At 48.3% G+C, this 25,636-nt stretch overlaps 1 protein-coding gene across 1 annotated transcript in view; it reads left to right on the plus strand.

The window, feature by feature from the left end:
- The window catches only part of IPPK (inositol-pentakisphosphate 2-kinase), a 67,498-nt gene that overhangs the window by 25,317 nt on the left and 16,545 nt on the right, over positions 1-25,636 (plus strand). Inside the window, exons 5-11 of the mRNA XM_058301472.1 lie at positions 1,050-1,171; positions 2,618-2,707; positions 11,246-11,304; positions 13,778-13,850; positions 16,219-16,498; positions 19,057-19,207; positions 20,030-20,132. Of these exons, the coding sequence (XP_058157455.1) occupies positions 1,050-1,171; positions 2,618-2,707; positions 11,246-11,304; positions 13,778-13,850; positions 16,219-16,498; positions 19,057-19,207; positions 20,030-20,132 (878 nt within the window). The remainder of the gene's footprint in view (positions 1-1,049; positions 1,172-2,617; positions 2,708-11,245; positions 11,305-13,777; positions 13,851-16,218; positions 16,499-19,056; positions 19,208-20,029; positions 20,133-25,636) is intronic.

The following is a 25,636-nucleotide window of genomic DNA, read 5'->3' on the forward strand; positions in this document are numbered from 1 at the left end:
CACCAAGGGCACTGGGGCCCTGGGAGCGCCTGTCTGGCAGCAAGAAGCGAGCTGCTGTCTATTGGAAAAGGACCCAGGAAGTGGGGAGGAGGCTGCAGCTACCTACACGGCCAGGCCCGTTTCCTGGTTCCCATTTTCCTCAGCTAGATGAAGACAAACTGAAGCTGCGTGCTGGGGTTCTGCCATCAGCTGCTAGCCCTGTTCAACGTTGTTTTATTTTATGGTGAGCAACTCAGACTGCACTGCTCAGTAGTACTAGACCAGCTGTTGGCAGGACTCATCATAATAAGCCTCGTTACATAGAGGAGGTGAGGAGGCTCCTCCTGATCCTGAGAGACCACCTAATTTGATTCTTCCACAACATGGTCTCTAGCTGAATGAATCAGTGCTGAGAAAATACTGGTGTGCTGGATATTTTGAAGGAAGGAGGAGGGCAGGGCTGGAGGCTGCCTGAGCTTCTGGATTAAGGGAGCTGCAGGGTTAGCGGAGGCAGTCTCCAAGGTCATCTTCACTTCTGACAACATTTGCCACCTTGGGGGCATCCCCGAGGCCACTCTTAGGTCGACCATCTGCTGGAAGGGCTCACGGGACTCGCTGAAAGTTGGCATGGTTTATTACAGAAGAGAGACGCTTGAGGCAGCGGCTGGCAGAGCTGTCCTCTCCCTGTGGAGTCACAGACCCACTGCCTTTCCTGGCCCTGCATGTGACAATAAGTATGGGGTGTTGCCAGCCAGGGAAGCTTCCTGGAGCCTCCGTATTCAGAGGTTTATTGGGGTCAGTCATGTTTGACCTTTACTATGACCTTGATCTTCAGCCCCTCCAGAGATCAGCTGATACTGTGTGACTGAAATCCCCCAGCCTGTAAGTCACCTCGTGACTGTTGTGGCTCAGAGCCCCCAGGTAGGACATTCCCAGGAGCCGAGGACAAAGGCCAGACCCGTCCTTAGGCAGGGCCCATCCTTGACCACGGGAGTCTCTCCAGGTGCCTCGAGTTTCAACTTGTCTCCCTGGCACTGATCCTCAGGTGTTTTCCCTGTTCTCTTTTCCAGAATCTCGCTGTGACAAGGACCTGGACACTCTGAGCGGTTATGCTATGTGCCTTCCTAATTTAACCAGACTTCAGACCTACCATTTTGTGGAGCACCGGCCAATTCTGTGTGTAGAGATTAAGGTGAAATTTTGTCAAGGGGAAATGATGTGGGCAAAAGGGGAAAGACAGTCTCAGGTTAGAGGTGGATTGTCTTTCCAGAGCCTGTGAAGCATCTGCCCGGAGCCCTTTCTAGAGAACTGTGGTCCCTGGCCACTCTGTGCTGGGCCCTGCAGCCCCTTCTCAGGCCCAGGCTGCTCCACACCTCCCCGAGTCCTGGCCTGCTGCCCTTGCCTTCCTGAAACTGCCACTCACTCTCTATGCATGCTAGTTCCTCCCACCAGTCAGATCAGAGAGGGATGCAGGGCCCCCTGTAGCCCCCCGCTGAGGCTGCTTGCTGGGAGTAACCCACAGGGGAGCCAGCACCACCCCTTGGGCTGGGCCAGGCCTGCCCGCTCGTCACCAGGACAAGGCTGTGCTGGGTGCCGCCTGCCAGCCTGCCTTCTGCATGGCTCCAGCTCTGCTGCGCTCCCTTTGCCAGCTTGGCAGTGTGGCACTCTTGGTTCTATGAGCTCAGTTTGTGATTCAGGCCCTTGAGACAGGATGGCACTCATTTCCTTTGCTGGTGTCCTGCTCAGGAGGGATTTCCCTAGAGGCATAAAAAACCTGTTGAACACTCTAAGGCTCCAGTTTTCATGGCCAAGAGTCCTAAACCTAGACCCACAAAGGGCATTTCTCTTCCAGTTAATGGGGGAGTGGGGCTGGGAGCTGGCGAAGGGCCAGGGACCCCACGCCTCAGCACTCTGCTGTCGAGCTGAGGGTAGCAGCTCAGGTCTCCATCAGGAAACCTCCCTTGGTGCCCCAGGCATGGCCCCTGTCCTTCCACAAAGCCTCGGTGGCACTGACTCCCAGCCACTCCCTCAGTCCCGAGCACTCAGACTGTGTGGTGCATGTCCCCAAGAAGAGGGTCGGCATTGTGGCATGTGAATGGTGGGTGTCGTGTGAGGTGGTGTCCAGTGCTAAGCACACCATCGGCTCTCTGCGAAGGCTTGGGATGCCCTGAATCATGAGACCAGAGCTTTGTGAAGGCTGGTAGAGTTCTACAGTGTTCTGGAAGCATAGCAACTATCAGATTGGCACCTTCCAGTGTCACGTATTTCTTGTCAGAGGGAACAATGATTCTGCTTCTTGGAGGGGGAACTCTAGGAGAGCTGCACTAGTCAGCGCTTCAAGCCACATTCGTGAAGGAGAAGACAAAGCCACCCTGTGTTGTGTTTTGTCAAGCCAGCAAGAGAGGCCCCCCGTTTTTTTGTGTTTTTTTTTTTTCCACTGAGCCTTCTGGCCGTGTGTTTTCTAGAGATGAAGAGCTGTTTGTATGACACAGTCAGGGACACACCTGTTCCCACTGGGAGCTCCAAACACTTGCCAGTCCACCTCTGCTTTGCATGTGTATCTCATAGCCCGCTGGATGTGCTTATAGAGGCATGTGATTTCTCCCTAAACAGTTGTTCTCCCATATTTGTTTTGCAGCCAAAATGTGGTTTTATTCCTTTCTCGAGTGATGTCACCCATGAGATGAAGCATAAGGTGTGCCGTTACTGCATGCACCAGCACCTCAAGGTACACAGCGGGGCATGCCCAGCTGCGGCGGGTTTCCCTCCTGGCTCTTCCGTCCAGGTGAAAGCTGCTGGGTGGGTCACTGGGCCCAGGGAGTGACACTCAGTGTTTCTAGAAGAGTCAAAGAAAATGTAGATATTTATTATTTAGGTTTTATTTCATAAGAATTTCATGTTCATCTTTTTTAAAAAATTGAGATACAATTCATATACTATAAAATTCACCCTTTTAAAGTATACAGTTAAGTGGATTTAATAACATTCACAAAATTGTGCAACCATCACCACTCTAATTCTAGAATGTTTTAATCACTTCAAAAAGAAACCCTGTACCCATTACCTGTCACTCTCTATTCCCACCCTCCTCCCAGCCCTGACACCTAGTAATCTTGTACTTTCTGTCTCTGTGGGATTTGCTTTTTCTGGACATTTCATATAAGTGGAATCATACAATATATGGTCTCCTGTGAGTGACTTCTTCGATTTAGTTTTTCATGTTTTTGAGGTTCATTAATCTTGTAGCATGTGTCTAGACTTCATTTCTTTTAGGGTTATATACCCACATTTTGTTTATCCATTCATCTATTGAAGGTCATTTGGGTTGTTTCCACCTTTTTACTACCATGAACACTTGTGCGTAAGTATTTATGTGAACATATGTTGTTGGTTCTCAGTATACAGCTAGGAGTGGAATTCCTAAGTTATGTATGTGATAACTCTATATTTAACTTTTTCAGGAACTGCCAAACTGTTTTCCAAAATGGCTGTACCATTTTACATTACCATCAGCAATATGAGGGTTCTAATTTTGCTACATTCTCGCCAGCACTTGTTATTTTCTGTGTTTTTGACGATAACCACTTGAGTGAGTATGAAGTGGTATCTCACCGTGGTTTATTTTTTTGGATTTCCCCACTGCCTAGTGATGTGTTAGTAATTCCCAAGCATTGTTTCGTGTGCTTTTTGGCCATTGTATATCTTCTTTGGAGAAATGGTTATTCAAATCCTTTGTCAATTTTTTAATTGGGTTGTTTTTTATTGTTGAGTTCTTCCTATATTCTGGGTATTAGACCGTTATCAGCCATATTTGCAAATATTTTCTCCCTTTCTGTGGATGTCTTTCCATTTTCTTGAGAGTCTTTTGAACACAAAAATTTTTAATTTTGATGAAATCCAATTTATCTGTTTCTTTCTTTGGCTGCTTGTGCTTTACGTGTCATATCTAAGAGACTCTTGACAAATTCGAGGTCATGAAGATTTGCACCTTTGGTCCATTTGAGTTAATTTTTGGATATGGTGTGAAAGAGGGGTCCAATTTCATTCTTTTGCATGCGCATATCCAGCTGTCCTGGTCCCGTTTGTTGTAGACTGTATTCTTTCTTCCATTGTATTATATTGGCACCCTTTTTGAAAATTAATTCAATATAAATGTGAGAGTTTAATTCTGGACTCTTGAGTTCTATTCTACTGATCAATTTGCTCTTTTGCCAGAACCACAGAGTCTTGAAAACTGTGGATTTGTAGTTAGTTTTATTTATTTATTTTTTAATTTAAAATTTTTTTTTAGGAGGTACTGAGGATTGAACCTGGGGCCTCAAACGTGTGAAGCAAGTGCTCAACTACTGAGCTACACCTGCTCCACAGTGGTTAGTTTGAAAATTGGGAAGTGTGAGTCCTTTTATGTTTTTCAAGATTTGGGGCTCTTCTGGGTTCCTTGCCTTTCTGTTTGAATTTTAAGATCTTTTTGTCAATTTCTGCACAAAAAGCCAGCTGGGGTTTTTGATATGGATGCTGTTGAGTCTGTAGATGAATTTGAAAGGATTTCCATTTAGCAATGTTAATACTCTAATTCATAAACATGAGATGTCCTTCCCTTTAGTGAGGTCTTCTTTATTTCCTTTCAATGATGGTTTGTAGTTTTTCGTATACAAGTCCCGTCCTTTTTGTTAAACTTATCCTTGAATATTTTATTCTTTTTGGGGCTATTGTAAATGGAATTTTAAAAATTTCATTTTCAGATTGTTCACTGCTAGTATATAATTATATAATTGATTTTTCTCTTTTGATCTTGTTCCTGAAACCTTGCTGAATTTATGAGTTCTAATAGTTTTTTTTTTTCCTTCTCAGTTTTGGTATGTTCTTAGGATTTTCTAGATTCAAATCATAGCTTCTACAGATAGATGTAGTTTTACTTCTTTCTCCCCAATCTGGATGTCCTTTCTTTTCTGTGCTTAATTACCCTGCTTCGAACCTCTAGGACAGTGTCGAGAGATTGGCGCTTAGTCTTATTGAGCTTTCTTTGTATGTGATGTTTTGCTTTTCTCTTGCTGCTTTCAGAATCCTTTCTTTATATTTGGCATTTGACATTCTGAACAGTAGGTGTCTTGGAGTAAGTAGGTCTGTTTGAATTTATTCTGTTTGGGGTGCATTGTCCTTCCTGGATATTGATACTTATGTCTTTCATAAGGGTTGGGAAATTTTCAGTTATTTCTTCAAATATTCTTTCTGCCCCTTTTCCATTCTCTGCTCCTCTGGGACACCTATAATGTGTATGTTTGTGCGTTTCACATTGTCATTCAATTCCCTGAGACCCTATTCTAATTTTTCCATTTCCTGTCTTGTCAGGATCAGATGCTCTGTCTTCTAATTTACTAATTCTGTTCTCAGTCAATTCAAATCTGCTGTTATATGCCTCTAGTTTTTTTGTTTTGTTTTGTTTTGTTTTTGAGGTACCAGGATCAGGGTTTGAACTCCAGACCTAAACCACATTGGATCCCTCTAATGTATTTTTAATCTCATCCATTGTGTATTTCATTCCCATAATCTCTTACTTTTCTTTGCAGGCTTTCAAATTGTTCTTTATGCTTACCCAGTATCTTCTTAATATCCTTGACCTCTTTAGCCATATTTTCCTTCAACTCTTTGAATTGATTTAGGAGGTTTATGTGAACATCATCCATTAGTTGTCTTAAATCCTGTATCTCTTCAGGATATTTGGTTTGTTCCTTTGCTTGGGCCATATTGTCCTGTTTTTTATGGCTTGTAATTTTTTTGCTTAAGTCTAGGTATCTAAATATGTTGGTGAATTTACTGTCAATTTCTCTTGCCTAGTGGTTTTGACTCATGGCTTTTCTTTGATTTTTGGTTCAGCATATTCTATATCTTTAAGATTGCTCAGCTTGAGTTATCAAAAATTGGCTAGGGAGCCACTAATGGGGTGCAGACCAGATTCAAGAGTGCCTGGATGTAAGATACCAAAATGCTTTTTCACCTTTTGCAGTTTCACAGCCTGTCAGCAGATGGCGCCCTTGAGCTAACCTTTCCATGGAGGAGTCTCTTCAGTTGCCACTCACTGGTGATTCTGGTCTGGCCAGAGCTGAGATTGAAAACAGATTATGCTAGCCAGTCTCACTGAAAAGAAACCACTCTCCTCCCTCTGTTGCATCCTCTCCTCCCCAGGAGGAAGATGCCTCTTCCCCTCTGAGTTGCTTGCAGTGAGGCACAGGTTTTACCAAGGTTGTTTGCCTTAACAGTGGGGAATGTGTGCTGTTCCCAGCCGAGGGGCGAGTAGCTCCAAGTTGCTGTTTAGGCCACTTCATCTCTCTGCCCTGCTCCCTTCTGGGTTATGCACAGCACTCTCCTGCTCTGCAGATCCCCAAAGCGGCTCCCTTTTTTTTTGCCCTTCCTTGTTTTTGTAAGAGAGTTGAGCCCTTCTGACCTATTCCGATGCCATTTTCCTGAACATCCCTAGAGTACTGTGTTGACTGAAAGTGGCAAGGGTGGATACTCCTGTCTTATTCCTGATCTTGGAGGGAAAGCTTTTAATCTTTCACCATTGAGTATGATGTTAGCTGTGAATTTTGAGATACCCTTTATCAGATTGAGGAAGTTCCTTTCTATTTCTAGTTTACTGAGTTTTTTTTAATAATAAGGAAAGAATGTTGGATTTTGTCAAATCTTTTTCTGCACATATTGAGATGATCATGTGATTTTATTCCTTCATTTTATTTTATGATACATTACAGTGACTTATTATCATATATTGAACCATCCTTCCCACTTGGTCATGTGTGTAATCCCTCTCATATGCTTCTGGATTGGTTTGTTAAGGAGTTTTGCATCTGTCTTCATCAGGGATATTGCTCTGTTTTTCTTTTTCATGATATCTTTAGCTGGCTTTGGTATCAGGATATTACTAGCCTCACACAATGAGTTAAGAAGGCTTCCCTCCTCTTCTAATTTGGAAGAGTTTGGTATTACATCTTTAATGATTTTTTTTGGAGGTGCCACGAATTGAACCCAGGACCTTGTGCATGAGAAGCAGGTGCTCAAACCATTGAACTAAACCTGCTCGCCTGGTGTTACTTCTTTAAATGTTTGGTAGAATTCATCAGTGAAGCCATATGGTTCTGGGCTTTTCTTTGTTGGAAGATTTTTGATGATTGATTTAACCTCTTGTTATAGGTTTGTTCAGATTCTCTGTTTCTTCTTAAATCAGTTTTGGTAGTTTGCAGGAATTTGTCTTTCTCATCTAATTTGTTGGCATACAGTTGTTCATAGCATTCCTTTATAGCTCTTTTTATATTTGAAAGGTTGTTAGTAATGTCTCCACTTTCATTCTTGATTTTAGTATTTCAAATCCCTCTCTACCTTTCAGTTGGTCCAGGCAGTGGTTTGTCAGTTTTATTGATCTTTTCAAAGAAACAACTTCTGATTTAATTGGTTTTCTCTATTTTTTCTCTTCTCTATCTCATTTATTTGTGCTTTAATTCTTACTATTTCTTTTTACTTGCTTTGGGTTTAGTTTATTCTTTTTCTAGTTTGTCAATGTGGAAGTTTAGATATTGATTTGAGATCTTTCTTCTTTTTAATATAGGTGTTTACAGCTATAAGCTTCCCTCTGAGCCCTGCTTTTGCTGCATCTCATAAGTTTTGGTATGTTATGTTTTTATTTTCCTCATCACAAAGTATTTTCTGATTTCCCTTTTGATTTCCTCTTTAACCCATTAATATATTTAGCATTGTGTCATATTGCACATATTTTTGAATTTCCTGAATTTCTTTCTGTTACTGATTTCCAATTTCATTCCAATTTGTTCATAGAATATGCTTTGCATATCCTTTTAATTTTTTTTTTTTTAAGTTGGTACTGGGGATTGAACCCAGGACCTCATATATGGGAAGCAGGCACTCAACCACTTAGCTACATCAACTCCCCAATGAGAGTTGGACTTTGCGTTTCCTTGTTTGTTTGGTCTTTAGGAGGTATTAGAGATCGGACCCGGGACCTCGTATGTGGGAAGCAGGCGTTCAATCACTTGAGCTACCTCTGCTCCCCAATCCTTTTAAATTTATGGAGACCTGTTTCACTTGAGATGAATGTATTTTCAGCTCTTGTTGGGTGGAATGTTATGTAGAAGTCTGTTAGGTCTAGTTGGTATATAGTGTTGGTCAAATCCTCTGTATCTTTGTTTATATTCTGCTTAGTTGCTTTATATATTATTAAGTTAGTGTCTAACTTGAACAGTCTAGTTCAGATGAATACCAACTTAATTTCTGTAGTATACAAAACTTTGCTCCTATCTTGCTTTGTTGCCTTCCCCATCCTTTGTACCATTATTGCCACACAAATTACACCTTTGCATGTTATATGCTGGTCAACACATATGTGTAATTATTGCCTTATGCAGTTGTCTTTTTTTTTTTTTTAAGATTTATTTATTTATTTAATTTCCCCCCCTCCCTTGGTTGTCTGTTCTTGGTGTCTATTTGCTGCGTCTTGTTTCTTTGTCCGCTTCTGTTGTCGTCAGCGGCACGGGAAGTGTGGGCGGCGCCATTCCTGGGCAGGCTGCTCTTTCTTTTCACGCTGGGCGGCTTTCCTCACGGGTGCACTCCTTGCGCGTGGGGCTCCCCCACGCGGGGGACACCCTTGCGTGGCACGGCACTCCTTGCACGCATCAGCACTGTGCATGAGCCAGCTCCACACGGGTCAAGGAGGCCCGGGGTTTGAACCGCGGACCTCCCATGTGGTAGACGGATGCCCTAACCACTGGGCCAAAGTCCGTTTCCTGCAGTTGTCTTTTAAATAAGATAGGAGAAACTAAGAGTTATGGGGAAAATATGTTTTTACTCTCTTTTATATTTATTTGTGTTAAATTTACCAGTGGACATTATTTCTTCATGTGGATTTGAGTTGCTGTCTAGTAGCCTTTCCTTTCAGCCCAAGAACTCCCTTTGGTATTTCTTGTAGGGCAGATTTTTGAGCAACAGATTCTTTTAGTTTTTGTTTATCTGGGGATGTCTTAATTTCTCTTGTATTTCAAAGAGTATTTTCTCTGGATATAGAATTCTTGGTTGACCACCATTTTCTTTCAGGACTTTGGCTATATCATCCCATTGCCTTCTGGCCTCTATGGGTTTTGATGAGAAATCTTCTGTTAATCTGTGGAGAATCCCTTGCAGGTGATGAGTTGCTTTTTCTCTTGCTGTTGTCAAGATTCTTTGTCTTTCAACAGTTTGATTATAATGCATCTAGATGTGGATCTCTTGGAGTTTATCCTGCTTGGAGTTCATTGAGCTTCTTGAATATGTAGATTAATGTTTCTCATCCACATTTGGAAGTTTCCAGCCATTTATTTCATCAGATACTCTTTCTGCCCATTCTCTTTCTCATCTCCTGTGGATTACGCATGTGTTGGTACGCATGTGTTATCTCACAAGTGTCTAAGGCTCTGTTCATTTTCCTTCATTGTTTGTTCTTTCTTTTCCTCAGACTTTCTGTTCGGCTCCTTTTTAGAATGTTTATTATTCTATTGCTATTCTTATTTGTTGAAATGTGTTCTGCTGGTTTCCTTTAGTTCTTTAATCATATTTAAAATATTTGACGTAAAGTCTTTGTCCAGTAAGTCTGATTTCTGGGCTTTCTCGGCCAGCAGTCTCTTGATTGCTTTTTTTTTATTTTTTAATTAAGGTGAAATTCTGACAACAAACAAGTTTAGCCATTTTAAAGTGTAAAATTCAGAGGTATTTATTTTATTCACAATGTTGTACACCACCAGGTCTCTGTATTTTCATACACACTTTGATTTCTTTTTTTTTTTTTTTGCTTTTTTTTAATTTGAGAAGTTATGAGTGAACAAAACAATCATGCATACCTTACAGGATTCCTATACATTGCCCCACCACCATCACCTTACATACCCATGCATTTTTTTTTAGGAAGTATGGGGAATTAAACACAGGACCTTGTACATAGGAAGCAGGCACACAACCACTTGAGCTGCATCCACTCGCCCCATGCACTTTTTTCCTCCCACCCCACCCCCTTGTGGCTTTTTGCTTGCTGTCTGCTCTGTGTCCATTTGCTGTGCGCTCTTCTGTGTCTGTATTTATTATTTGTATTCATCCCCCCCCCCCGCCTTGAGGCTTGCTTGTTGTCTGCTTGCGGTATCCATTCGCTGTGCGCTCTTCTGTGTTTTTTGCTTGTCTGCCTTTTCGTTGCGTCACCTTGCTGAGTCGGCACTCTGCAGCACTTGCAGGGGAGCCTGTCTTCACAAGGACACCCCGGGACGTGAACCCAGGGCTTCCCATATGGTGGATGGGAGCCCAACTGATGGAGCCACAGCCGCTTCCCCCATGCACTTTTTAAAAGCAAAAGTGGGTTCATACCGTATGTAACTGTTCTGCTTGTTAATTTTTTCCCCACTTAATACTCCTTGAGGATTGTTTGTTTTGTACTTTTCAAGGTTTTTCTATGTTTATTTGGACATATGGGTATATATATGCACATAAACCTTTTTCCCTTCGCAAAAGTGATCTTACTGTATGCATTTTTCTGCCACTTGCTTTTTTTGTTTTAGCTCTACCCCTGTCTCTTCGTGGCCGCATACCATTCCTTCTTTCATGTCTTCCTTTATTCAGCAGCTTTGCCTACTATGTGCTAACCCGCGGAGTGGGTGTGTGACGGCTCACATAGGCGTCTCCTGAGAGCTGTGGGCGTGGTTCCAGGTTTTTGCTATTGTAGCTAGGGTGTGGTAAACATCCTTGGCACTGCTCTATTTTGCCTTGTGCTAGTTGTTCTAGGTTCCCAGTGGGTTTGCCACGTCCAGAAGACATTGGCATTGTACATTTTGACCGATGCCGGCAGATTGCCTTTCAGAGGGTTCTGCCAATTCATCTTGCCACCAGCAGCATGAAATTACTTGTTAACTACCCCTCCCCATCACTGGTATTACCATTTTAAAGACTTTGGTTAATCAGATTACTAAAACTTAGCCACTGAGTTTGGAAAAGGTGCCGGTCCCTTGCTCTGCCCTGCCATGTGCAGGGCGGGGCGCCGTCCGCCCCGAGTCTCCTAGAGGACGGGGCGAGGCGGGCAGACGAGGGTCCTCCTCCTCTGCCCTCTCATGCGGCTCAGGTCCAGGGTGAGGCTGCAGCCTGTCCCGGCAATCTCATAACCACTCGTGTGGTGTGCGCGTTCAGGTTGACACAGCCGTGTCGCAGACATCATCTCATTCCACACCCTCGTATTGTTCTTTAACAGGTGGCAACTGGCAAGTGGAAGCAGATAAGTAAATACTGTCCCCTCGACCTCTACTCAGGGTAAGAAACGCCCCTGGTCTGCCCCTTGTGCGACATTCTGCAGGGTTGAGTGCCAGCTCGTGTGAGGGCCCCTGCCTTCACTGCTGGCAAGAGGGAGCCGAGCCCTCGTGTCCTTGAGCTGCTGGCCTTTGTCCTTGCGCTCACAGGCTTGTGCCCAGATTTGTCATCCACCAAGGCACAGTTGGCACTGAGCTGTGACCCTCAGCCATCTGGACCGTCGTGGTCCAGTTGCTCGTGCCTCGGGGTCTCGTGTCTCTGGAGAGAGTAAAGAGCCTGTTGTGGCCTCTGCGCCTGCTGCTGGCCTGCTGCTGGCCTGCTGCTTCTGCCCGGGCGAGGCTGCCCGTGGCTGCCTGTCAGCCCTCTGCCTCGGGCTCTTGCGCCCCTTCTGGCCAGCCTGGCCCCGCAGCCTTTGCTGTGCCCACTGCACGGCTCTGCCCGGGGCGGCCCAGAGCATTCTCAGTGAGGAGGGAAAGTGGTGGTGGGCGGCAGGCACAGGGAAGGCTGGCATCAGGGCCAAGACAGACGATGGTGGGACAGGGTAGAGGGAAGTGGGGCTCAGCCTCCACCCAGGGGAGCTCTGCGCGCCGCCCCCCACCCACGGTGTGTGGGGTAGATTGCTGACAGCAAGTGGAAGGAGTCTCAGCTGGCAGGTAGGGTGGGTGGTTTGCAAGCTTCTGCTGATCCTGTTTTTTAAGCAACGGAACCTCATTTTCAAACCTCCTTGTCCTTACTTGGAGCCCCACGTCAGAGCAGAGCTGCTCTGGCTGAGCCTGGTTACCCCCCCCACTGTGCTGTTCTCCTTCCTCCCTCCTTTGCTCCCAGCCTTCCATTCGTCCACTCTCTCCAGTGCCTTCTACCCTTGCAAGTGTGCAGCCCTGACTTTGCTGAGCATGAATACAGTCTGGGCTTCTGTGCCACGGCAAACCTTGCAGAACAGAAACGAGACACAGAGTTGTCTTTGGAAGTTAAGTAGATCAAAGTAGGACATTTAGGATTTATTTTCAAGCAGAAGACAGAAAAGCTCACCCAATTTTGTCACCCAGAAAGTAGGTAACCAGTACTTTGGCATGCTGGTTTGGTTTTATTTCATTTTATTTTTAAGCAATCAGTACTCAAGATTTTTGGTTGAGAATTTGTAACTTGTTCAAACATGGAATGATCACACCTTCCCTGCTTTCCTGGGCTGGGTGTAGAATGCAGCCTTTCCAGAATAAGCAAGAGAAAGTTCCCATTGGAGATCTGGGTAACTTTAAATAGCTCTGTGCATTGCTCTCCCCACCAAGGACGGCCCCTGGAGGGCAGGTCAGGGGTCACGCTGGGCCCCAGAGTTTGCTCACTTTGCCGCTTCAGACAGCGATTTGGCCCCTGCACAGGGAGGAAGAGGACTGGGCTTCCAGGACAGCTGGGTGGGGGCGTCAGCAGCTTCCAGAGGTACATGGCGAGGGCCCTGCCTGCAGACGGGCCTCCTGGGCCCCGAGTTGGGTCTCATTGCTCCCTCCAGGGGAAGGGAGGATGAGAGTGGCTGAGTGGCTGGCAGCGGCAGCTGGAGATGGCACGATGGAGTCAGCTGCTGTGGAGGAGAGACGGCCCGAGGGTAGGGTGGCCTGGTCCCCAGGGAGCGGGGAGGTGCCCACGGCAGGCCCCCAGCTGCTGGCCCCGGGGGCCTCCTGCTCTTCCCTGGCATCTCTGCATCGTCACCCCTCAGCCAGAAGGACCAAGTGCCTCCTACTTCCCTGGGCTCCTTTTCCAGCTTTTTGGATTTGTAGCAGGAGCAACGGGGGCAGGGGGAAGAGGCCTCTGAGCCACGTGTTGGGCCAGTGACCCAGAGCCTGTGGGGCCCGCCACCCTCCCCAGGTCCGGCCCTCGCCTGCGCCCCTGCCTGGCTCGCTGGTGTCTGCTCTCGGGCCCAGGGACTCTGGGTAAACCACCCTCCCACACGGCCTGCCCCGGGGCTCTTCTCCAGGTGAGGGAGCGACCCCTGAGGTAGCCAGCACACCACAGGATGTTGAGAGTGCGTGGCTTTCCCATGAGCCCAGAGCTGCTGTGCTGACGGCCTGGCCCAGGGCTTCACTCTGGCTTTAAACCTCAGCACCCTCTGGCCCAGCAGGAGGCCAAGGCGCGGGGGAGATCCCGATGGTTACCCTGTAATGAGCTAGGAGCCCAGAGCAGGCGAGGGCCGTGCCCGGGGGCTCCCAGCCTAGACTGGCCAGCGGGGTCTGGTCTGCTGTGTGCGGCAGGAGCCCTGCAGGCCGCTGCTCAGAGCCAGACGTGTGGCAGGAGGAGGCTGCAAGCACCGAGTGCCTGGGGCCCGGCCGGTTTGAGCTGGTTTCCCACGTCCTGCAACTGAGCAGAGGCTGAGAGCAACCCTGAGCTCTGGAGCAGGCGCCCTCTAACCCCATGCCCTGCAGATGTTCAGAGGAGGAAGGTAATCTAGACTGCTTTTAAAGTACATCAATCATATTTTTCTTTTTAGAAATAAACAGAGAATGCACTTTGCCTTGAAAAGTTTGTTACAGGAGGCCCAGAACAACTTAAAGATATTTAAGGTAAGAGTTGCTTCTCTCGTGGCAGTTTTCAGGGATGGGGACCTGCGGGTGCCTTTGACCTGCGCCTGCGCTTGGGTCTGACGGGGAGTCCCTGCTGCTTGCGGGACGGGGACCTCTGGACAGGGCTTAGTGCTGTACTGCCCCACCCCTTCCTGTCTTTGAAAATCCCTTTTCCAGGTTCCTCTCCACTGATAGAGTTCCATGTGGGCACAGTTGATGTCGATGGCTGCTTTAGCCACTGCTGGGTGAGGCCTTGGTGCTTGTCACTTAGAGGTGGGATGACCTGGCCTTTGTGCCTGGGTCGCACAAAGAGGGCAGAACCCTCGCTCCTAGACAGGGGCGTCCGTGTCCTCACGGCCCTCATGGCTGGGGCGTGCACGGTGCTGGGTTCAGGGGCGGCGGGCAGCCCTGTGCCACAGGTAAGTGAGTGTGGGTGCCAGGCTGGTTCTCCACGCCTTGCCTGTGCTGCCTCCCAGTTAACCGAGGGAGCTGGTAATTCGGGGGGCTCCTTGCCAATCAGCCTTTCTAGAAGTGATTAGCAATTCTTGAAATCCTGCGGACCGACTACCCTGCACACTGACAGCGTAGGGGCGAAGGGCCCTTCCCAGAAGGTTGCCTACACATGACTTCGGGCTCCTGGCGGAGCCAAGGCTTCAGTGGAGGCTCCTTTGGGTGGTCTTCTCTCCCTGGAGCTGGTGTCCTGATCAAATAGCTGCAGCCCGCAGTTGTCTGAGGGGGAGAGGCAGGGGTAAGCTAGAAGGTGGGGGGAGAAGGTGAGGAGGGGGTGAGCAAAAAAGAGGGAAGAGGATGGCTGTGGAGGCCAGCAGAGGCCTCGAATCCCAGGCCAGGCTTGGGTGTCCATGGGGGAAAGGGGGAGGTGGGGTAGACCCAGGGAAGGCTGGGCACAGTGTGGCCTCGCTAGGACGCAGGTACCGGGGATGAGCCCTGGCTGTGCCTTGGCCCCCTGCAGCCTTCCAGGTCCGGCTCCCTGAGGACTTGGCCGCCAGGGAGCTGGGCCGGTGTGGGCAGTGGCCCACCAGTCCTTGTCAAGTCCTGGCTGAAGCCGTTGCTGCCTGGGGCTGGCCTGGAGGTGCTGCCCGGAGCCTCTTACTGACTCTTACTGAAACCCTGACAGCGGATACCAAAGAAGCTCCGTCCCTTTTCCTCCCACTCCATCTGAGCAGGGCCACGTTAGCACAGGGAGGGTGGCGGGAGCCCGTTCTTGCCTGCCTCTGCCTCCTCTGCCCAGACGCCTGCTGACCTGGCCATGCGGCAGGGGTCCCTGACGTCCTGTGCTGGCCCCCGTCCAGGACCAGCGCTGGCAGGCCCCGGGGCCTTTCTGAGAGCCTGGGTGGAGGCTGTGAGGAGGCCAGCGCCTGTCGTGGGTTCTCAGGCTGCAGAGCTCGGCCTTTCCTGTGAAGTGCCAGAGAGTCTTGGCACTTGCTTTTTAAGTCACTCTCAGACCCTGGGGTGGGGGAGTGGTTGGCAGGGAAAGGGGCAGCTGATGCTGCCTGCTTTCTCAGAGGGAATTCTCCTTCCTGTCTGCCTCCATCTCCCCAAGTGTAGATAAGGAAGACTATTTAAAAACTGGTTATTTCAATTCTTGTAAGGACCAGTCCTGAAGAGAATTTCCCTGTTTCTTTGAAACCTCCCTGGGGGACCCTCGCTAGGGGCCTGGGGCAGGGCTGTGTTGGCCCCGAGGGTTGGGGAGTAGTCTTAGAAGAGATGGGGAAGGGGAGCAGTGGCCTGCAGGGCTTTTCTGAGGGCTGTCCCTTATCTCAGTTCTGTGCCGGGCGCCTGGGACGCAGACTGCGCGGGCCCGCGGCTGCCAGCCGCTGTGGGTGCCCCCGCTCCGTCGCGTGTGCTTTCTCCGGGTCGCATGCCGGCCTTCCTAGACCCTACCGGCCGTGCAGCTCCTTAGACGGAGCGGGTAGGGGTGCGGCCAGCGTTGACCGGGAGCTGTCGCCGTGCCACGGGGGACGCCGCCCCCGCGAGCGATGGAAAAGCACAGTTCCAGCGCTGAGGGCGAAGCCTGGGGGCTGCGGGGCTCCGACAGGGCAGATGTCTCCAGGTGGCTGGCGAGGACCTGGAGTTGCGCTTGCCTCCTGCGGTTAAGAGGAGCTGTCGCCTGCCCCTTCGTGGCTTGCGCTGTCGAGTAAACCACCCGAGGTGCCGCCCGAGTCTGTGTGTGCACGGGGGCTGCCCGCCGCTTCCCAGGCTCGGGGCGCGTGCCCGGGCAGCGCTCCCAGCCCCAACCCTCCTGGTGGCGGCGGGGGCCCCCAGCGGGCTGTCCCCGCTGCCCCTGCAGCCGGGCGGGGCGGACCCGCGGGCCTGCAGCAGCCGACGCCCGCTCTCTCTCCCCCTGAAGAACGGCGAGCTGATCTACGGCTGCAGAGACGCCCGGGACGCGGCGGCCGACTGGAGCGAGCTGGCGCACCACCTGAAGCCCTTCTTCTTCCCCGCCAACGGCCTGGCCGCCGGGCCGCACTGCGCCAGGGCCGTGGTGCGCGAGCTGGTGCGCGTGCTGGCGCGCGTGCTGCTGAGCGGCGCCGACAAGGGCCCGCCGGGCGCGCCCAGGGCCGGGCCCGGGCCGCGCGGGCCGCGGGTCTGCGAAGCCAGCCCCTTCCGCAGGGAGCTGCGCCGGCAAGGTAGGCCCCCGGCCGCCCCCTACCCGCCCTGTGCCCCTCCCCCCCATCTTTTCTCTGGGCCTATGAATTGGGCTGTACCCCCTCCCTACTTGCAGACTCTGCAGTGTAGTGTTTCCACCCCCACTCCCCTGTTCCCTCCTCCTAACAGCCGACGGGGGGAGGTTGTCAGTCATGTTGTTTTAGAGTCAGCTGTCGCACCACTAGAAAGCCCTTGGAGGCCGGGGTCTGGAGCCCTTGCACGGGAGCCCCCTGAGACACGTGGTTCTCAAACGGGTGACAGCGTGGGGCCCAAACGCTGGAGGTCGCAAGCTACCCGTTGTCTTGTGCTCTGCATGGCCGGTGTGCAGATGGGGTGAGGCCGGGTCTGGGGCTCTCCTGAGCAGCTGCCTGCACCCTGGGGAGCTGAGTCCCGCTTGCCAGCCCATGGGCTAGCTGGAGTTTTCGTCTTAGTATTTGTTGACTCCTTGCTTGTTCCCATTGTCATCCGCCTGCCGGTGCTGCAGCTTCATTGCAGTCTGTGGCTCTGAGAAGCATGGCCATCACCTCACTAGTTTTGGGAAGACCGATTATTCGGCTTCTGTGTGAACACGCCTGTGGCCCAGGGGATCCTTGTGTAGGTTCCACTGTTGCTGTTTGGTGTTTGAAGGAGGCTGCTACCCTGAGGTGCCCAGACACGTGGGTCGGCTGCGCATCTCCCCTGGGCTGCATACTTGGGCCTGCAGTACCTGCCCCTCCCTGATCCCAGGTGCAGAGGGGTCTGCCTGCCCTGCCACCTGATCAGATGCCGAAGGCCCCGAGAATCTGTCCTGGCTCAGGCATGGGCGCTCATCTGTACCCCCTGCCATTTTTTTTTTTTTATCACAAATGACTTTTTTTTCCCTTGTTACAAAACTGGTGCATGACCATTTCAGAAGAATTCAATAAAATTCTACCCATGTTCTAGGTCCATAAATGTTCTTAAGTAAGCAGAATGGCTAGAAGGGCCCTGGCACTGAGGTGGCCTTTGGGGAGGGGTGCTTCCTTCTGTGCGTGTACTGCAGTACCTGTGCAAGCGCTAAGAGAAGCCCACTCCCCACCCGCAGGTGAGCACTGTGCCATCCTGGGGGCCGTTATCCAGGGTTGTGCATTTTTTGAAAAAATAGGATCCTTCTTTACTGATTATTTCATAACTGGGTGTTTTTCAGTTAATTAGCTTAAATCTGTATCTGTATCAGTAATTGTATTTTTCTTTGAAATGATTAAACTTACAGGACAGTTGCAAAAATACACCCATTCAGAGAACTCTGACCTATGACCCCACCCAGACACTGAGATTCACCAATTTTTAACATTTTTGGCTACTACAGTAAATGTATTTTTTTCATCTTTTATTGATCATGAAGTGTTCCATTGTATAGGTCCCTGTAATTTTAACACGTCCCCCATGAGCAGGCTTGGGGGCAGTTCACGTTCCCACTAGCACCGAGTCAGTGGAGAACCTCCTGCTGGTGGCAGCCGAGTGGTGCCCCGCGCAGTGCCCGCTGGTGGTAGGCGCTGTCTAAGTGTTTGTTAGTGTTGTGAGGTGGCTGTGGTTATTTCCCTGCATACAAGAACACTTGGCCTGTCCTATATTTTCTCTGATTTGTTCCATTCTTCAAAGGAGATGATTAGCTCCCTTCAAAGGTACAAAATGGTCTTGAACTTAGTGTCTCCAGAGTTTCACACAGTACCTTGTATGCAGTAGGTACTCAAAAAAGGCTTGTTGAGTCTCTGTCCGTATGTTCATAGGTCTTTGGCATGGTTTTAATTCTGGGGCCTTCGACTGTCACCTACACCTGGGAGTGGGAAGAGCAGACCCGAGCTTGTGACCTGTGCCTGTGGCCTACCCAGCACCCACCCCTTAGTATGGCTTTGCAGCCCCGGATGCAGCAGATAGGGTTCACGGGGCTTATCCTGTTATAAACATGGGTATTTGCAAACATGGGATGTCCATATGATCATCTGAAATTCTGTGCTTTGGTTTTATTTAGAATGAGGATGATCTGAACTTAAATTGTGTAAGTAACCTCTGGGGTTGTGTGATGATTTTTTTTTTAAGGTAGTGGGACTGGAGATTGAACGCGGGACCTTGGAACGTGGAAAGCCGATGCTCAACCACTGAGCCACACCGGCTGCCCTGGGACGAATTTTAAAGACTGTTGTGGAGAAGGGAAAGCCTCTTTGGGGAGGATCAGGCACAAAAAGAGATGCCTGGGTCCTTGCCTTGCCTTTTCCCATGGCTTCAGGCTGCTCCCTCCAAACGTACCCTTTGCTGCCAGCTGGGGTGGCGCCTGCCGTGGCCAAGCCCTGCGCTGGGGGCCTCACCTGGACGCTCTTTCACTCCCGGCTCCTCAGGTGGGAGCGCCCTGTCCACAGCCGGCCCCTGCGCCTGTGTCCCGCCTGCACAGACCACGTCTGCTCTGGTCCTGTGGTCCTGTCGGAGCCCGCGCTCCCCGTGGCCACCTCCCCGGGCTCTCAGCCTTTAATCTTTAATCTCTGACAGTAAACCTGCTCTCGTTTTCCCCTGATGTTCTCGGTAGGAAAAAACACCCCAGAGCACTCGGGGTTACCGAAGGGCTGTCTTCTGTACAAAACCCTCCAGGTGCAGATGTTGGACATGCTGGACATCGAAGGTCTCTACCCTCTGTACACCCGGGTCCAGCGGTACCTGGAGGAGTTTCCCGAGGCGAGGTGAGCCCCGGAGCAGCGCTGGGGTCGACTGGGAAGGGCCAATGGAGTCACCCCAGCGTGCAGAAACAGCTACCTCCCGTGACCCCAGCTGCCCAGAGGCCCTGTCAGAAGCATTCCTCGGACTCAGAAGGGAAAGCACCCTGATTGGGGTGTGGCCCCGTCCCTTAGCACCCTGTTCCTCTTACCTCATGGCTTAGTGCCTTGGGAAGGAGGACCAGGGTTTGCAGTCACATTAGCTGTTCTTTATCCCTTTCTAGAAAAGAGAGCACATTCTGTGACCCTGACAAGTCCCACACTGGGCAGTTGGCTGTCCTGAGGCAGAATTGCCGGCTTGTGTCTCTGTCGCCTGTAGAGGGCAGTGTTGCTCCATGGGATGCCAGAGCTTTGCACGGCTGCCCCGGCGGCCTACAGCTGAGCAGCTTCTGCCCTGAGGTCCCCGGGGCCCCAGAGAGAGTGAAGCCCCTCGTTTGCCCAGCCTCTGGTTCTGGCCCATCTGGAATTGGGGCGTCACGGAGGTTCCACCTGGCCGTGGTTCTGGCCTGGACTCCTCTTCTTCCCGCGCCGTCGTCACTAGTCGCATCTCTAGCCCAAGAGGCCACTTGTCACAGACAGGAAAGTCCTGAGCTGCTAGGACTCTCCGGGTTCTGGTTTTGCTCGAGTCTATGTGAAACTCGGTTGCGTCAGATGAACAAATTTTACTATCAGGAAGAAATAAATACACTAGGCATTCTTTAAAATTGAATGTCTGAATTGTTTAACAGTTCAAGAAACAAATTTCAGATGACTTTGTCATCCTGGTTTTCTTATGCTTTTTCCTTTCAGAAAATCATTACAAATCGATGGGCCTTATAACGAAGCATTTTATCAGAAGTTGCTAGATCTTTCCACTGAGGATGATGGGTCTCTGGCCTACGCGTTAACAAAGGTAGAGTGGGTGGCACTCCTGGCTCAGACTGCTCTGCGAGCCTTAAGCACGTCATGAGATCTCAAGGCTGCCTCTTGCCGAGAAGTGTCGTTTCCCACTGCCGACTCTTTACCGTTAAAGAGGAAAATTTGTAAAATGAAAGTGGCTAAAGTTTCCCCCAAATGTTTGGGCAAGTTTTTTGTAGGACCAGGTGGGCAATATTTTAGCTTAACTATTTTTTATTTAATATATATATATATATTTTTTTTTATTTTTTTTATTTTTTAAATTTATTTCTCTCCCCACCCCCCCCCCCCCCATTGTCTGCTCTCTGTGTACATTTGCTGTGTGTTCTCCTGTGTTCACTTAACATTCTTGTCAGAGGCACCGGGAATCTCTTTGTTGTGTCATCTTTCTGCATCAGCTCTCCATGTGTATGGCGCCACTCCTGGGCAGGCTGCACTTTTATTGAGTGGGGCGGTTCTCCTTGCAGGGGTGCACTCCTTGCGCGTGGGGCTCCCCTACGCGGGGGACAGCCCTGCGTGGCACAGCACTCCTTGCACACATCAGCACTGTGCATGGGCCAGCTCACCACATGGGTCAGGAGCCCCTGGGTTTGAACCCTGGACCTCTCGTATCGTAGGTGGACATTTATTTGATCAGTTGAGCCAAATCCGCTTCCCTAATATATATTTTTATTACAGAAGTTGTGAACTTCCAAAACAATTGTTCAAATGTGTATAATTCCCATACACCCTTCCTTTACCAACACACCACACTGTTGTGGAACATTTGTTACAAATTTTGAGATAATGTCATCAGACTATTAACACTAACTGTGGTCCATGGCGTACATTTGGCATATTTTTTCCATGCCCCCCTATTATTAACACAGTACATCTTTGGCATTAATGCAAGAATATTACAGTATTGCTATTAACTGTAATCCATAGGGTACATTAATTGTATTTTTCCCATACTTCTTCACATTCCTTCCACCTTTCAGTAGTGACATACACCCATTCTAGTTCACAGGACACTCTTGGATTTGTACTATTAACCACAGTTCTCTCCCACTCTGGGTTCACTGTGTTATTCAGTCCCTAGATTATTCTGTAGTTTTCTTTCAGTTGACACCTACATTCCTGGACTACCCGATTCAGCCTTAATCCCAGTTATGAACCAGCTGCTCCTCGTTCTCATGTGTTACCATCAATTTTATCCATTTCTACACTTTTACAGTGAAGTTAATTAAAAACTTGTACATACATTAAGCATCAGTAGTTTTCTTATCTCCTAAAAACCTATACTCTAGGTTTTAATTCCGTACATTTATTCTTCGTATTACCTTCACTTTATTTTTTTTTACTTTTTTACTTTTTAAAGATTTATTTTATTTATTTCTCTTTCCCTTCCCCCCCATTGTCTGCTCTCTGTGTCCATTCGCTGTGTGTTCTTCTGTGTCTGCTTGCATTCTCAGTGGCTCCAGGAATCTCTCTTTCTGTTGCATCATCTTGCTCTGTCAGCTCTCCATGTGTGTGGTGCCGCTGCTGGGTGGGCTGCGCTTTCTTCACGTGGGGTGACTCAATGTGGGACTCCTTGTGCGTGGGGCTCCCCTATGCGGGGGACACCCCTGCATGGCATGGCACTTGTTGCACGCAGCAGTGCTGCCCTTGGGCCAGCTCACCACATGGGCCAGGAGGCCCTGGGTTTGAGCCCTGCACCTCCCATATGGTAGGTGGATGCTCTATCAGTTGAGCCATGTCTGTTTCCCATACTTTCACTTTAAAGAGAACCTTCCTCAGTTTAGTTACACCCCAGCCCACTCCCACCTAGCCCTGTGCGCCCTGACCTGCTCTGCGGCCTGGTGTGAGTCAGAGCTCCGGTGTCCGCCCCTGTTCCGAGGTCCAGGGCCGGACCCAAGGCTGCTGATCTGCCCTTCCTTTAAGCTGCCTTGGTAGGGGCCTCGGCATCAACTGTTCCTTTCCTTGCATCCTCCTGGAGCCTCCCGCCCCGCCCACGGCAGTGTGAGGATGGCTTCCTTCCTCCAGAACTCTGGGAGAATTCTTAGGGAGGAGTGCAGGTTCTGTTTGTAGCGGATTCTATAGAGGAAATTCAGGGGCCCCATGAACTTGGTAGAAAAACAGCTGCATCTGTATTTTTAGTAACTCCAACTGAAACTTAGCATTTCCTTCCATTGGGAATGGAGGCAGCCACTCTGGTGGGATCAGAGGCCCCAGCCCCAGCTGCCACTGCGAGCTCAGCGCTTTGCCTGTCACGTGTAGTTGTCACAGGCACCTTGTAATGCCATGAGACATCCAGGCCTGAGATCCTAATTTTCTAAAAAAAATTATTTTGGTATTTGGCATTGTAATTCTGTGTATTTTATTTTAAGCACTTAAAAAGATTACTCTGAGAGAGGTCCAGAGGGCTTTACCAGACAGCCAGAGGTTGACCAGACACTAAAATGGTTAAGAAACCCGTTCCAGAGGTGGCTGGGTTCCGAGGCAGCAGCAGCTCGGCGGGCGTGAAGCTCCTTCTGCATTCGCTGAGCCGCCCAGGTGCCCCGGGCCCCCCCTCTCCTACTCCTGACACCTGTCTAACCACGTGTCTGTGCACGCTCTCACCCCTCCCTGCAGAAGGAGTCCTTGGCGCGTGCCTCTGGCTGGTGCTTGGCTTCACCCTTTGCCGTAGCAGTGTGTTTTCAAGGAGGAGGACTGAAGGAGTTTTGTAGTGTCCACAGAGGGGTCTGAGAAGCCAGGGTCATGGGGGAATTAGCTGAGGTGCCAAGGGCAGAGCCAGCAAGTTGGTGGGAAGATCTGAAAGTATTGGCTCCCAAGAGAAGCCCACTGTGTTGGAATCAAGTGATGGAATCTGCAGTGTGGTCTATAATTTGGGCATTGATTTAGGTCTAAATAACAGTGTTGCTTTTTTTTTTTCAAAAGGAGACACATGGGACTTTATTTCCGTTTTTCTGTATTTCTATATTTTCCAAAATTCCTATATAAGTATTTAAAAAAAAACACTTTTTATTCTGAAACAATTTCAAGCTAAACAGGAGATTGGCAAAATTAATACAACAGTAATGCATTTGAACTTCAATATACCCCGTTATGATACCCAGATTTACCAGCTTTTAGCATTTTGCCGCATTTGTTATATTATTCTACCATTTATCTGTTTATTTTCTAAGCATTTGAGAGTAGAGTGCATATGTCATGCTCCTTGGACACTTAATCCCGCCATGTACATTTCCTAAGAACAAGGATATTCACTTATGTAACCACCTTGAATGCAGTTATCAAGTTCAAGAAATTTACTATTGACGTAAAGCTTACAGTCTATATTCCAACTTTTTCACGTCCCAATAATGTACCTTTGAGCCTTTTCTCCTCCATTGTTAGATCCAATCTAGGATGATGTGTTGCATTTAATTATCATCATTGTCTCTTTAGTCTTTCTCTTTATTTAGCTGTGGTAACCTAGACAGTATAACATAACCTTCCCCATCTCACCATTCCCAAGCTTGCAGTTAATCAGGGATTAACCTCACTCACAGCTTGGTGCTGCCATCAGCACCGTCCACTACTGAACCTCTCTCCTCACCCCGGAGACTGCACCCGTTATGCATTAACTCCCTAGTCCCCTTTCTCCCCCCCCTCTGGTATCCTGCACTCTATTTTCAGTCTATGAATTGGCATATTCTAGTTATTTTATATAAGTGGAATCATACAATATTTATCCTTTTGTATCTGGCTTATTTCATTGAACATAATGTCTTCAAGGTTCATCCAGGTTGTAGCATGCGTCAGAACTTCAAATTGCTTTCCTTCCTTCTTTCCTTTTATGGCTGAATAATACTCCTGTGTGTGTGTGTGTGTGTGTGTGTGTATGTATATGTGTATGGTGTTTATATACTGTTCATCTGTCGATGGACACTTGGGTTACTTCTCTCTTCTGGCAATTGTGAATAATGCCATTATGAACATCGGTGTATTTGTTCAAGTCCCTGCTTTCAATTCTTTCGTATATATACCCAGAAGTGGGATTGCCAGGGCATGCGGTGGTTCTGTGTTTAACTTTTTGAGGCACTGCCAAACTGTTTTCCACAGTGGCTATACCATTTTGCATTCTCACCAGCAAAGTACAAGGGTTCCTATTTCTCCACATCTTTGTCAGCACTTGTTATTTTCTGTGTTGTTGTTGTTGTTGTTGGTTTTTAGTAATAGCCATCTTAGTGGGTGTGAAGTGGCATCTCATTATGGTTTTGACTTTCATTTCTGTAGTGTCTAGTGCTGTTGAGCATCTTTTCATGTGGTTATTAATCGTTTGTTTATCTTATTTGGAGAGGTATCTATTCAAGTCCTTTGTCCATTTTTAAATTTGGCTGTCTTTTTGTTGTTGAATTGTGTAAGTTCTTCATATTTTCTGGATTTTAAACCCTTATCAGATACACGGTTTCCAAATATTTTCTCCCATTTTGTAAGTTGTATCTCACTTTCTTAATAATGTCCTTTGATATATAACTTTAAATTTTGATGAAATTCAGTTTATTTTTTCTTTTGTTTCTCATGCTTTTAATGTAGAATTCTTAGTTTTGTTCTGTGATAGATACATGTGATTCTTTTTCTTTTTTGGTAGTCGTGTTTATCTTGCTTGGAATTGGGAGATTTTCTTGAATCTATGGCTTGATGTCTTCAGTTTTGGAAAATTCTTGGCCTTAACCTTTTCAAATTTTGTTTCTGCCATTTCCTTTATTCTTCTATTAGATTGGTGCAAAAGGAATTACAGTTTCGAACTGTGAATTTTAAATCATTAAAACTAGGCTCAAACACATCTTTATTAATCAAAATAGGAACAGTTACAGTCAACACATTTTGTCAACATGAACTAAATTTTTGTATTATTGTAGCGTAAAAATCTGTGCTTTGGGATTCGACAATCTCTTGGAAAGCATTTCTGCATCCTGCTAGTTGTGGAAACATTTCCCCTGCAAAAAGTTGTCGAGATGCTTGAAGAAGTGGTAGTCAGTTGGCGAGAGGTCAGGTGAATATGGCAGATGAGGTAAAACTTCATAGCCCAATTCTTTCAACTTCCAAAGCGTTGGTTGTGCGATGTGTGGTTGGGCGCTGTTGTGGAGAAGAATTGGGCCGTTTCTGTTGACCAATGCCGGCTGCAGGCGTTGTAGTTTTTGGTGCATCTCTTTGATCTGCTGAGCGTACTTCTCAGATGTTATGGTTTTGCTGGGATTTGGAAAGCTGTAGTGGATCAGACTGGCAGCAGACCACCATTGACCATGACCTTTTTTGGTGTCAGTTTAGCTTTGGGAAATGCTTTGGAGCTTCTTCTCGGTCCAACCACTGAGCTGGTCATTGCTGGTTGTGTAAAATCCACTTTTTGTCACATGTCACAATCCTATTGAGAAATGTTTGTTGTTGTTGCATAGAATAAGAGAAAACGACACTTCAAAATGTTGATTTTTAAAATTTTTTGGTCATCTCATAAAGCACCCACTTAATTGAGCT

This window comes from Dasypus novemcinctus, chromosome 8, assembly GCF_030445035.2.
Source record: "Dasypus novemcinctus isolate mDasNov1 chromosome 8, mDasNov1.1.hap2, whole genome shotgun sequence".
In the NCBI taxonomy this organism is placed as follows: Eukaryota; Metazoa; Chordata; class Mammalia; order Cingulata; family Dasypodidae; genus Dasypus; species Dasypus novemcinctus.